Raw genomic sequence first — 14,555 nt, 5'->3', positions numbered from 1 at the left:
CGAGTTTTCCTACTACTGTATTTCCCACCAATTTAAAGCAATTGGGACGAAAACTTCCTGCTTTTTCTCCTAATTTAGTATAAGAAATGCTTTTATATCTTCAGGTTTTACTCTATCGTAGACACTTCGCGAAGGTACTGCTCTTAGCGCTTGTCCCGTGTTTGTCTCTCTCCTGTCCCGTCTTAGAATTGCGCTTACCAGTATTCAGCTAAGAATGCACTGCTCTGTCACAGCCAATAAAATTTCACACACAGTAAGCATGTCCGGCCCAACCATTTATTTTTGTAAATCTTTGTTCCGCACACAATTTCACTCATCACTGAAGAAAAAAAAATACACATTCATCACTTTCGAGAACAAGCATGCCATCACTGATTAGTTACAAAAAAAAAAATTGTGCCTTGTCCCCAAGTAACTTCAAAGATGGGCCTAGTCACTTAAAACTTCAAGCTAATCTATGTATAAAAAAAAAGTAAGGGGCAGGCATCATGAATTGCAGTCACTACACACACCTTGCAAGCTTTTGGTTGGATTAGAAAAAAAAAATGCAGGCCTAAAAATGTGACAGGAAACGCTATACTCTGATGCCCCACTCCGAAAAGTGGAGGCAATCAAGACTCGAAAACAGTGGCGCCACATTGCATCCTTAGATATAACTGTACACTCAGGAAAGCTTGGTGGGTGAAGGGTGGCAGCGGCAAATTTCCAGTGCAGGACAACGCGTGGAAGCTTGCAGTGGCCGCTGGTTAAAGGTCGTCGTCATCCTCATCAGGCAGCGATGTGTTCTGTGCCTCCTTCATGTCGTTCTCAAGCTTGGCCTGCCATTCAGGGTCCATGGTGACCTCGGGTGGAGCAAGAGCAGGCATGGCGACAAACTCCAGGTTGGGATCTCCAATTAGCTTGCGTGCCAGCCACAGGAAGGGCTTCTCAAAGTTGTAGTTGCTCTTTGCACTGATGTCATAGTACTGCAATGGGAGAGAGACGGAGGGAGCAGTCAGCCAAGTTGCAAAGCAATGCAGCAGAGGTGCTGCATGTGTGAAGAAAAACAGCAGAACCTGCATTTTCGTCAAAACAGGCTTGCTAACGAAATACATTTTATTTTAAGATATTTCCGTGCCATTTAAAGAAAAGCAATGGGCAAGGCAACCTCTTTTACCCCACTAACATCTTGCATTCATCGTGTGGGTTATTCACCATTGCACTTAAACCACGAGCATATTCAAGAATGGCAGAAATCGGACTGCCTTCAGCAAAGAATGGAAACCTCAAGCTGAAAAGATCTCCACAGGAGGACTCGTTTTCATGTTTGACAACATCCCCGCTCTCACATGACCCGGCCAAGACAAGTCCTCTTGTTAATTAAAACGTTGATTCAAGGCTGAGGCTTCCGTTTTTTTAGCTACTGCAGATCTCTCCCAAGTTTCAGTCTTCCAGTGAACCCCTGCTCTAGCTAACCTCAATTGACAAAAGCATCAAATTGCCATAACTCATATATATTGATGCCACTCCTTAACGCATTCCACTTGAACTAGAAATAAAGAACTAACTTGCACTATTGCAGATCTCTCCCAAGTTTCAGTCTTCCAGTGAACCCCTGCTCTAGCTAACCTCAATTGACAAAAGCATCAAATTGCCATAACTCATATATATTGATGCCACTCCTTAACGCATTCCACTTGAACTAGAAATAAAGAACTAACTTGCACTATTGCAGGAATGTTCAACTGCCAACATAACGGTGAAGTGATCACTGTGGCCATAAGTGGATTCTGCTGATAACATGCAGAAACTATTGAAATGGAGTGTGTGCTCATTAAATATTTTTTTGTCTGCAGCAGATGGACAAGCAAGTGTTTTTTTTTGCTACAAAGATCCCCAAGTTGCAACTTGAGAGCAATCCCTGTAGATCAACCTAAATTGGTTATTCAACTTTATCACAAGAGCTATCTTGAAACAAATGCACCTAATTTTCAATAGCAGAGATAAATTGAAAGAAGGTCATTTTCCAGCTAAGCTCCACTCTCGGATCTAAATTTGCAAGCTGCAGCGGTAATACCTTGCACAAATAATATCAAATGTCTTGCACACAAAACAATGTTCCTTGCCTGCAGCAGTGTTTCTTAAAAACTGCTGTGTTCACAAGCAGTGACCAAGGCTATGCACATTTATGTCACATGATGAACAATGTCACTCACATTGAGAAGCTGCACAGACAAACAATGTGTGCCTCAACAAAAGCGCCGGCTCCACCTAAACTGCTACAGTAAAGCCTCGTTAAACCGTACCGGCTTAAACAGTAGCTTCGTTTTGAAAGTAGTAAAATCAAATCCCCAACGCAACAGCCATTGAACATAATGTGTTTTGTATCCGCATAAAGTGTACCAGCTTACTGCATATATATGGGTTAACACGCAGTGTTTCCACTTTTCTTCGTGCAAACATGGCGATGTGTCATCTCCATCGGACAGCCCGGCAAAACAAGCCTGAGAGATCGGAACAATGGCCTCCAAGTGCCCTGTACGTTTGCGCGTGAAGCCACGTCAACATCATGTCGGCGCCATGCCAGAGACCATTGTGGCGTCGTGCAAGCAAGGACTCGTGTCATGCCGAAGCTCGGATAAAAAAGACACCGGGTGCTCAGCATAGAAGAAAAATTGGACATTGTTCGTGTTATCGGAAGTGACACCAAGTCTGTTTCGGCACGCAGCAGGGGTCTACTGTTGACTACAATGTATGGCATTTGGAATGTGAAGTTGCTGCCACCGCATAGAGATGTCGGCTACAAGGTCCGACTCTTCGCCATCGTTGCCGAAGTGGCGACTAGCGACAGCGATGAGAACACGAAAGTGACAGCACGGGCGGTTCAGGCCCGACAGTGGCAGAAGCTGCGCGTTACGTCAGCCTCATGAACGCAATCGTCGCAATGAGAACAGCACCCCGCAATGAAAAAAGCGCCCCGCGACTTCTGCAGTGCTACCGCCCGCATGCATGGAGAACATGCAACGCCAATGAGGAATCTGCCATGCAAGTGTTTGCCAAGAGGGGGGTGGCTGAAAAGCCGGCTCACAGCTTCAGTAAGTTTGAGGCCACTGTCGTTGCTGCTAAGCTGCCGCGGCATCAAACGAAAATAACATTCTTGTCGCGCAATGTGAATAAATACTGCACGTCTTCTTCCCCTTTCATCGCACTCTCACTGAGTTCCGCTTTTGACAGATAAGCCAGCCATCTCATGCTATTTCAGTTAAGCAGAACTACCGTTTAGTACTCTTTTTCCGAGCTCTGGCCAACTACATGCAGTTTAACGAGGATTCACTATTTCTAAAGGAACAAGATGACACCTTCAACTAATAATTGCATGAGTTCACACTCAAGCTATGTTCACAACTGTCCAAACCTTAGGATAAACACTGGTAAATACCAACGCACCCACAGTAACTTAATGGTAACCACGGACCAGTTTCAATTCCGACACAGGGGAGGGGGGGCAGATGCATTGCGATGTCGCAGAACACTTGCTCACTCTGGGTCTGCGATCACTGCAGCTGCCACGAGTGCAGCCAGGAGAAATCAGCAAGGCACTCTTGTTTATTTTTATGGGCATTGTCATTATACCCTACCATCAATGCTACACAAAATCAGCATATTTCGCTATTCACGATGCCACAACAATGTCAATGACAGCAAGTCGAGCATTTCGAGATAACATGAGTGTCAAAATGTCTATCAAGTGTTTCTTAATCTCCATACTTGGTAATTGCAATTCTTTTATGTGTGAGAAGCGTGTTGTGAAGTTTCTGCAACCTGAAAAGTGTGTCACTACATTTTTGAAAGAGTGACCCCTCCCAAGCATACACTGGGTATGAAAGCGGATAGTCACCTGGAGATTCTTCTTCCGGTGGAAGACAATGGACTTGGCCTTGACCTTTCGGTCCTTGATGTCCACCTTGTTGCCACACAACACAATAGGGATGTTCTCACACACTCGGACCAGATCCCGGTGCCAGTTGGGGACGTTCTTGTACGTCACACGGGAGGTCACATCAAACATGACGATGGCACATTGGCCTACATAAAAAAGAACCAAGAAAAGATGCCTGCAACATTTTCCGCATTCGGCTGGCTCATTATAAAATGTCACGAGAGAGCTAGGACACAAAATACAGGCTCTACCTACTCGCTTAACAATAAAAGCAACTTTACTTCTTCGATGTCAGGCCAACAGACTAAGTTTCTTGCAGCATCTCGGCCGACGAAATGCCTTACAGCCCTGTTACACAAGGCACCAAACTGGCAAACACAGTTTAAACATATTCTTGGCAAGCAACTTAGGATGCACCAGCCGTAAGGCGAGATTTTATAATTAGTAGATAAGGTGATTGAAGCAACAAAGATCATTACAGCTTATTTAAAAACCCACTGTCTCTAAAAACTGCCAGGAGATACAAGCACATTTTCCAATAAGATCAAAAAAGGGATGAAATGGAATTAGTGTTTAGTGAGGTGTGTGGAAATACTTGCCTTGCAATTTAGCTCTGCTCTTGGCATGTGAAAGTAGAATAAAGGTGTTTATCTACATGCATTAACTATGGTAGTATTTGTGAATTTTTTCGTTAGGATTTGTTTCTGGACAATGAGAAAGTGACCAGTATAACATAACTATTCCAATCTGTTTTTATACCAAATCGGTCATTAGCCCTCCGTGGTAGGTCAATATGTTTCAGGCTTTGCCCATATGGGCTAGACTAACCATTCCAATCGATCACAGATGACTAATGGCCAATTAGGAATAAAAACAGATTGGAGCAGTCCTAAGTTATAAATAGCTTGATGTTTAAATTTGTGAACATGAAGTTTTAGCTTACGAGCCAAGTCTACCTTGGGAAGACATTGTGGGAGTACATTTGGTGTAGCAACTTGAACTTTGCAGCATATTCACAAACGTGTTCCTCTTTCGACAGTTGCAAATCATGCAAACATGTCAGAATCAGTGAATAGACAAACCAGACATTTATCCCATGTTGAGTCAATGCTACCAAAAAAAAAAGTAGCAAGCAGAGAAATGGATGCCTTCAGCAACAGCAATTCTGTGGCTTCCAAGTACTGCACCATACTGACTGACTAACAGTTTCTTGGCCATCTACGGAGGAGTCCCAGGCCACAATTTTGAGAAGATTCCGTTCGCTCCTTTCCATGCTACTCTTCCTCATATACCATTCCACAACTAATGAGGGTGGAGTGTCACTCTGACCACTGACAAAACAGTAAAAGGAATAGCACAGGAATATACTTGGAAAATTTCAGCTGCTTCTGTTTTATGTAATTATGAAGTATTATATAGAAGCTGCCATAGAAGAGTGTTTTTCTGAATAACTATAGGTAGGAACTCATTAACAAATTTGTTGGGTCCCAAAAGTGTGTACTAACTTATTTATGATAAATAAACCTTCAAAAGAGAAAATGCATCGCTACAAAATTGTGGCTTTGCTCAACGTTCCCAAAGTCATGCAGCAACACTTTGAACAAGCTTCCAAGAAATTAATTTTATGCACATTTGAATTCGGGCACCACGACATGCGTGAATCTCGATGTTATATAGCAAATTTGTATATAGACTCCAGGCAATACTCACCCTGGATGTAATAGCCATCACGCAGTCCACCAAACTTTTCCTGGCCTGCAGTGTCCCAGACGTTGAACCGGATGGGACCTCGGTTTGTGTGAAACACAAGAGGGTGGACCTCTACTCCAAGTGTGGCTAAAAAACACAGAAGCAGTAGCGTCGAGATGTGAACTCATTTTGCATCAGGTACCCCAAAAATAACAATTCATTAAAGCATCATGCAGCTGTAGCCTGGCGAGATGTGTGTAGCAGCACAATCTTTCAGTTTGCTCCCTCGTTAAATTATTGGTAGACAGCACCACAAGCATACCAAAGAATAAGCTGGAGCTGTTCAAATACTTGGCACTTTTTTTTTCTTTTTTACACAAGATGACCCGCTTTCACACTAAATTTCCAATAATTGCATTACAGTACATAACTCGGTTCCAGAAATTTCGAAACACTACCTTGTCAATATATCTGAAAAGAGGTAGCTTTCTTTATTGAAACAACCAAACAGAAGCTCTTCAGAAGGTACTACATACAACTAAATGTATGATTAAGCACTAATTAGGTTATTAAAAGGCTATTTTTTTTTCTTCATTTTCCAAGTGTTTTCGTTAGACTCTCAGCTCATTCTCACAACAAAAACCCACAAACACTTGCAGCTTCAGATTAGAGGGACAAAACTTTCCGCATGGGCTGTGCCATCTGGCCACCAGTCAATCATCATCAGCTGCAACTCTATATGTATTTAAAGAATCCCAACCTACTAGAAATTAACAGTACAGAATAACCCCCTGAACACATTTGCCATATAAGTTCACTTTCACTATTAGATGCTGGGCGGCTGAAGTGCGTACATACCAACGTATTTCTTTTCAAATTCTCCAGTCAAGTGCCGTTTGACAAAGGTGGTCTTCCCAGTCCCACCATCGCCAACCAAAACACACTGCAAACATGAAAATAGCATTTAGCAGCAAAGCAACACGTGAAATATATGATACACATTCTTTCACACGAACAACCATCATGGATCTCCAAAATAGAAAAATATACGACTAACTTACGAACATAGCCTCATGTCAACATAAAAAATGCAACACCTCATACAAGACAGATCTTTTTTTTTGAAGTGCGCGCCTATGCAAACGGCAGAAAGCAAACATTCAAATCCTGCACTAAATATGCGATCCCACTTATGACACCATTTATGAAGTCATTCAAATGCAAAAGGGCGTACAGATAAGCACAAGATATTCTTTTAACTAATGATGCGTTTCTTACGGCAAACTACCCGGGTGCACAAATATCTATGTACACAACTAATCTGCAGAAGCTGCTGCCAGTAAATTTCCGATGAACACAGCCACGTCTTAGCTCCACAGATATATTTATTCACTATAATAGGCCTCAAGATACAACATGCAGCATCAGATTAGAGGGACAGTTCTCCGCATGGCATTTGCCATTCGGTCACCAATAAATCATCATTAGCTGCAGAAAGACTTTCTATTTGCCAACGTGAAGTCTCAAAACACGCTTCTGCAAGCAAGAAAAATTATTAGGAGAGTGTTTCCACTTACTTTGAAGGTTGGGGTGCCGTCCCCGTGGTCTGCCTGCAGCATTGTCTGGAACACAATCAGTTGTCAAAAAAAATGAACGCTCGAGTCAATCGACAGAGATTAGACGCGGTTATTGCCCGTTCCCAGTGTCTCGAGTGACCCGGCCGCCTCCAAAAGCGAGACGTGTGCGCCAACCATAAAGAATCGGCGCAATGAATGGGGACAGACAACCAAACACACAAAGCTGCGGCTGCTACGCGTCCTTCAGGTTACGCCGTCACTGAATTCTCTCAATTTCGATGACCGTTAACGAAACGACAAGGCTTATGCACGCCAAGCTCTCGGAGACAGTTCCTGGAAGTGTGTTTGAAGTACCGTGCGAAACGTCGGTCCGGCTATGAGTAATCTACCGGCACTTGCGTGGCCACGGCAACCAACGAAAGTGCACTCGAACACGGTGCAAGACTGAGCCCGATGTTGGTACAAACACTTCCTTGAATGAAATCGACTGCGAAAGCTCCGCGTGATGCTAATACAGACCGTGTTGCCTCGAGAAACGTTCAGACGCTATTCGAGAGCGTCGACATTCGACGCAAAAGCCGATGGCGCCAATTTTTACTATCGGCGCACTGCTCACGGTATTCAAAATTGCGAGCTAAAAGCAAGCATTACGGGTGACTAGCGAACAGAGCTGCGATTTTGAAGTTCTAGCTTCCCAGTAAAGAGACGGTGAAGCCTGAAGCTTCTTTTTTAAACATTAACTACATTTCGCACCTGACACCAAAATACAGCCTCCTAGGCCTCGGCCGAACAATAGCGCTACGCAACAAAAATAAGTCCGTTTCAAACGTTGACAGCACCAAATCGCGTAATACTCGCGCCAAATCATTACTGAAAAATCTAAATTTACTTACGAAAATGTAGGTGTCTTCAAAAACAAGGTTTTCGAGCCGATTTAAACAGATTCTCCCTCGCAACTGCGCATTCACACACACATACACAGCACCGGATATTTCTAAAAGAAATGCCGCACGCGGCGCCAGATGCGCCACAATGCACATACAAGGCATTACGCATTTTAGTTTCGTTTTTATTTGGTAAAATATATCTTCTTTCATGTTGAATATTAGCGACAACATTTTAATGGAAATAATATTAATAAATAGCGCTGACAAACATCACCACTTAGGAAAGCCTGCCTCTGCTTCCTGTAAAGAATCTGAAACCGAAACCTGTCGCGGCCATTGCTGCCATTATCATCGTCGTAGTGGCGCAAGATCGCGGTTAATCTGGAGCGGCTTCCGCAGCTTGCGCAGAGCCGCCAATGGTGATCGAGAAATTCAATCCCGATCGGGCTCCATCGCGATTGAAAGTGCACCGATTACTAGTTCGTATAAACTTCATTGCCGGTGTCAAAATGTAATCTTGACCAGTGGAGCTTCACATTATTTTCCTTCATCTGGGTGTGTTACCTGTTTTTGTCTCCAGCTGCAATTGTTTCTTATACAATTTGGTTCACTTGCCTTTTGTTCCTTCATATCTTCATTATCGCCCCCACATCAATGCTTGTGTATGCGGACGCATGAATAAATAAATGACTTCTTTACGGCAAAGTACAGTGGCATCCACTCTTATAGTTTTGTTACTCAGTGTACTATAATAACACAAGACCAGACACACAAAATGCGATGTAGTGGTTCTCGTATTATGCAAAATCTTTTTATTCCCTTTTCACTACAGCTATACAGTACAAACATCTTTGTACACATACGAACCTGTAACATATATTTATATATATACACACTTAGCATAGGTATAAGCTCTTTTCAATCCCTCTAGGAGCGATTGATGTGCACAACATTCAAAGGTCGAAGAGAAGACAACAGTGGTACTTGGCAAGTCAACAACACTCGGCCTTTTTCTCTCCTTTGGTCCAAGACTTATTCCCAACGGAAGGAACTACGCGAAGACATCAAGGTGCACTTGGCCATGGATCCTTCCGCGCTGATCACATGACAACATAGCTTGCTGTAAGAGTGGAAAAACTTGCAGCTCAACTTTGAGAATGTGCGACATCTACACTTGGCATCTGGAAAAGATTTAGACAGGTTGCAATAAGAAAGCCATAGAGAATATACGTTATAAATATATTTCCCTGAAAAGAATGTGGCATAGCTCGACAGTTTTACAAGTTCACTCGGTTGAACAGCCGTTATCTTTATAATAAAAAATGCCTTGTTCAAATGATGCTTTACCCAAAGTTCCCAACCAGTTGCCTTGTGTCAGTATGACAATGGAGCAAATGGACACAGAGATATCTCACCACCCATACGATTCATGCAATGGATATGGAAGACAAAGCCACTCAGCATATCAGGTTGGCCACGGTGTTCCTCTAGGCAGTTGTGTGCGTGTATTCCTGTGCTACACTGTCCCAATCAGAGTTTTATATTAACTGCCTATACTATAAGGATCAGTACATATGGCTGTGTTATATCTGCATTCAGGCTTCCAGTGTGACACAGTCGTAGTTCAGTGCAAGGCTCCAACGTGCTGCATCATGCATGGAAAAATGTCTGTGCCTTTTGTTCCTGCAAGTGATGACTATGAAATCCGCCACACTTGCATTTAACTGTAAGGAACATGTCCCCATACCCAGCTACCACCAACAACAAAGCTGTATCGTATGTAAGAATGCCAGGCTTTATTTTGCGCAATCAGTGACGAGAGCTTGCCGTCAGAACATGCAGCAATTTGATTAGGGGATCCCTGCAACACTCTTTGAATGCGATCATATAAACCTGTCCAGTTGTCATCAGCATCTGAGCCAGACGGTATTCCTTTGCATGCAACAAGCAATGCCGAAACTTGTAGTATGCGCTCTTTGCGCACACTGTTAACCTTGTTCAGCTCGTTCAACGCCATCATGACGTGCTGGAGGGTTGAAGGGCCAGCTTTACATCATATAATTAAAGATTTTCAGTAGCTAGATGCCTTCCCACAAGAATTCTCGAAACACAAACGGCAAGGAAGGTAAAATATTTTACAGCCTTAGCATGCATGCAACTTGCAATCGGGCAGGGAATTCTGTACCCGAGTGTGAGACCCACACCATAAATCTAGCGTTTATATCTCGTGCTGGAACAAAACATGAACATTGTTGCAAAAGGGTGCGAACATGGTGACACTGGCCAAATAGTAAACTCATTTGACACTGGCCAAATAGTAAACTCATTTCCCTAAATCAAAAACAACAAATTCATATATAGGATGCCTAAAGGCAGGTCATTGTTATTGAATGAGTGGAAATTACTGAGCATAAGTTTACTGCCCCACGAGTTCACTCTGGTACTGATACTTATGTGCAACGTCTGTTACTCTCAGGCAGCAAAAACATTTTGAACAGTCTTCTTTTGCATCAGTGTCTCACCTGAGACTCCAATAAGTGTTATTCATTATATTTGAATAGAAACTAATATTTGACAATTTCAAATAGTCAGTTTTCCAATAAAATGAAATACAATTAAAATGACAAGGACTTGTTTAATTTGTAGTTTTCAAATTTCAGATATGAACACCCTTAACACTTGTCTATAAAGTAATCTTCATTATCAGGGGTAAGTCTTGAACTTCTGCCATGAAGAATGTCGCAAAATGAGGAATATTCTAGAAAATTGTTGGTGAGCGTTGCAAGGTATCGCCAGAAGCACCTGGCTGCATTCGAGTATTGAGGTAATACAGAAATAATGATAGATACATAGTCTACAGCATACAATTAAGGTGAGACAGCCATTGCCAGCAACAGCTAGCTGGCCATTACTTTTTTTGCAATTGGCTATACCTCAGGCTAAGACAACATAGTAGTTTAATTTGCTTGATGCACATAGTCTCACAAAATTATTTTTTGCTTCCATTATTTTACTTGTCACAACTGAGTAAATTGTACTGTGCTCATACTCGTACCATATTTCACTTGTACCGCATTTACCAGCATAACAGCAAATGCCACAACAGGTATACAACATAACTTTTCTTTTTTATTTCGAATTTTCACTCCTCTGCATATTTGGTTTAGCTCAAAAATTGGTTTTCTCTCAATATTTGTACTCTTCTGAATTGAAACGTCCACTGGTCACACATTCCTGATTTAAAAGGAATGATTTAAAAGGAATGGGCAAGGAATGCAGCACATGTCTCGACATATTCATCAATGCTGAACCCAAAGTCTCGCTTTGGTATCCACACGGTAACTCACCTGACCCCTATTTAACACCTTCTTGCACATACAGAACACGGCTAAGACAAACCAACCCAGCTGCCAATGATGATGACCAGCAGCACAGCAGAGATGGCAACACATATCAGGATAAGCACTCGTTTCTGAAAATCAAAAGGGCACAACATTACTGACACATACTTTTCTTGGTTAAGGCTATGGCCAGTACAATATCACATTATAAACATGAAATCACATAAAGTGCTTTGCATTCCTGAATTATCAGTTTGTTGTCATCATCTTCTGTGCCTTTCTCTGGTGAGCCGACTCTGCCCCTAAATACTCAGCAGGCATTTTTGGGGGCAGTCCCGAGTATATTTGAGTCTGGTAGTAATGTGACATACTAAAGCTAAAGCTCCCCTAGGTCCTGCATTACACTAGCAGAAGTACTTTCAACATTTTTGCAGGACACAGGACTTAATCACCGCCTGCAAACTTGCAGTGGGCTCTTCTATTTTTCTTGCATGCATGCATGATTACACAAAATAGCTGCTCCAAGGGCCTCCCCAGATGTTCTACTTGCTTCTTTTGACAAATAAAACTCATGAATGGCGCGCTTCATGAGTGGTCCCTGTAGACCACTGTGCCCTCTCAAGGATCCCCGAAAGACTGTAGACCGCAGCTTAAGACAGAACGGTCAGTATTATGTCCTTCAAGTAAACATCAACCCTGCTGGGTTGCACTGACTGCAATGCATGTGTGCAGCCTGTGTAACGTCCCAGTGTTAACACTTTCTTGAAGCCCTCGCATGCCAAAGGCCGATATTTTTCAGCGCTTTGGCTCCTTCGATCACAAACTGCGATTGGCTATTGGCAAAAAACTCAACAATAAGATTTTTGCACATTATAGTACTATGTACACTGCGATTAAAATCCTTTTTTTAGGCTCTCAGCAATGCTTGGTTATCCAGATGTGACATGAGGAATTATGTTCTAGCATATATAAAGAGACACTGCAGGGAAACACTAAATCTGCTTAGACTGAAAGTTTATTCACTGAAAACTCTATCAGAGGAGAAAATGAAGGTCTCATACTGAACTTGTACCAAAACCACTGTGCCAGTGATGTGAACTTAATTTTAAATGTTTCAATGCATTTTCATGTATTCAGGATGTCCTTATATGTGGAGAAAGTTCCCCATTGAGTCACTGATCACCTTTAACTACAATATGTAATCTTTCTCTATCATTAATAGACTACGTTTTTCTTAGAACAGCTTCCTAAGTTTCTGCCCAAGAAGGAATTCTACAAAGCAGTGATGGTGCAACAGGAAGTGTATGCACTTGTTTCGAAGCACATTCACTGCAACGCCTCTAACATGACAGTGCAATACCACACATCAAATAGAGTTGTACATTTTTGCTCGTTTCCCTTCCCTACTGCTGGCCAACAACACAGTGCAACAAAGCCTGACCTCACATCATAGGACCTAACTGCGAGTGTTGTGCAGCAAGAAAAGTAAAAGAAAAAGTGAATTAGAATATAAGAAAAATACAATAATGCAAAAGCATAGAAAACGTCATAATTGAAAGAAACGAAAAAAACAAAAAGAAACACTTACGTTTCGTTATGGCAAGAACGTATCAAAAGTTCGACTCAGAGCATCTGATCAAACGAAAGAGAAATGCTGAAACAGAAACTTGGAGCTAATGGAACACGGGCATTTATTGCAGGATACACAATACACAGTGCATGAACAAAAACATATGATTGGCCTCAGCAGAAATATTCTCTCATAGCCACTTATGACATGGTGACAAGAGATTCTTACCCTCTAGTAAACTACATGGCTAGTTATGTAACAACTCGCACGACTGTGCACGACTCCCACATGAGAGTTTCGTTACACCACTATGTGCCTTATCAACATGAATGATTTGAAAAGAGCAAGGAACTCTCAGCATTCAGACCTATCGCACCATGGCAGTAGCACATTACCAAGGACAATCAAAATGCAAACAGGACAATTAGACCAGAATGCGACCATAAAAGATGGTTATTATGATAGGTTCAATAAACAGTGTAGTCCATTTTCCAAATGGCAGAAAAAAACCAACCATGCCATATCATTTAAACAACTGCGACCACAATACTAATGTACCGTTTCTTTTTTTTTTAATCACCCTGATCGTATTGTTTAGTTTAAAGTACACAAGCTGGCAGAGGGCCTCAAATGCCATGCCATTCAAATACTTGCCTTATTAATCAATGCAACACGAAATACCCGCTTTCAAGGTACCTGCATGCAAAGCAAGGGCACTCTAGAACACACATGCGGAGTGTAGCCAGCCCAGGTTACAAGAACACTGCCCTCAGCATGCAGTTCTTGTTCACACAAAACAATAATTGTGATGTACAATTTATGGATATCGAAGAAAACTTTTATGCATTAAAACAAAAAATAAAAAGCATCTGTACGTGTTAACACTATAGTGTGTCAGCACCGGAACCTGCTTATTATGCTAGGTAGATTTGAGCTTTCCCATTGTAGCCGCAATGCTAGCAGCTATTTCCAAACGTTTTTTCCAACTTCTTATCAATTCTAACGTTTATTCACATACTTGCACTATTTATTTACACTTTAAATGACACTGACCATTTGGCTCCTTGAGTTAGATCAATGCAGCTAAAAACAGGAATAATGAGTGGACAGTCGAAACGCCTGAATACAGTGCGAATGCCTTTATAGCTAAGTGCTTGGGGCCTCTGAAATCATTCATTACACAGGTCAATTAGTAGTAATTAAAGGTTGCACAATGCACTGCTCACATTATAACCTGGACAGAATTATTTATCCGTTATACAGGTAATTTAGTTGTAGAGGTGTTCGTTGCAGAGAACGTAACTGTCAAATGAGGTATTGAGGATGCACAATTAAAGGACACTAAAACGAAATACTAAGCCAAGTTAGATGAACAGATTATTCGTCTAGAAGTCTATCACTGTTTTTTGTGTGCCAATATGTTACCGTGTTGCACGGTAAATCGCCACCAAAGACCTTGCTCCTGTTCCTCAATTTGAACTGCCCGCACCAAACGGACAAGTTGACAGTCCCTTATGTGACCTTCCCCTCCGCCTCTCTCTGTGAATCAGCCAGTGCCGATGTCATACGAAA

At 42.1% G+C, this 14,555-nt stretch overlaps 2 protein-coding genes across 3 annotated transcripts in view; both read right to left on the bottom strand.

Moving 5' to 3' along the window:
* Window positions 1-262: 262 nt before the first annotated feature.
* On the bottom strand, window positions 263-8,214 carry Ran (RAN, member RAS oncogene family). The gene is made up of 6 exons (XM_065445012.1): window positions 8,079-8,214; window positions 7,186-7,230; window positions 6,467-6,551; window positions 5,630-5,755; window positions 3,878-4,065; window positions 263-965 (listed from the first exon to the last, which is right to left on the bottom strand). Exons 2-6 carry the CDS (start codon window positions 7,225-7,227, stop codon window positions 747-749), a joined length of 660 nt encoding a protein of 219 aa, XP_065301084.1. The 5' UTR covers window positions 7,228-7,230; window positions 8,079-8,214; the 3' UTR covers window positions 263-746.
* A 653-nt stretch (window positions 8,215-8,867) lies between these two features.
* LOC135912547 (syntaxin-1A-like) overlaps window positions 8,868-14,555 on the bottom strand; it is a 44,414-nt gene continuing 38,726 nt past the window's right edge. For both annotated transcript variants that reach the window (XM_065445011.1, XM_065445009.1), the window contains exons 10-11: window positions 11,420-11,544; window positions 8,868-9,253 (exon numbers count right to left, since the gene is read on the bottom strand). In XM_065445011.1, the coding sequence (XP_065301083.1) occupies window positions 11,461-11,544 (84 nt within the window). In that variant the 3' untranslated portion in view covers window positions 8,868-9,253; window positions 11,420-11,460. The remainder of the gene's footprint in view (window positions 9,254-11,419; window positions 11,545-14,555) is intronic.

The sequence above is a fragment of the Dermacentor albipictus genome, chromosome 2, assembly GCF_038994185.2.
Source record: "Dermacentor albipictus isolate Rhodes 1998 colony chromosome 2, USDA_Dalb.pri_finalv2, whole genome shotgun sequence".
In the NCBI taxonomy this organism is placed as follows: Eukaryota; Metazoa; Arthropoda; class Arachnida; order Ixodida; family Ixodidae; genus Dermacentor; species Dermacentor albipictus.
The sequence above is the reverse complement of the archived record's forward strand: the minus strand, read 5'-3'. Positions and strand labels throughout refer to the sequence as shown.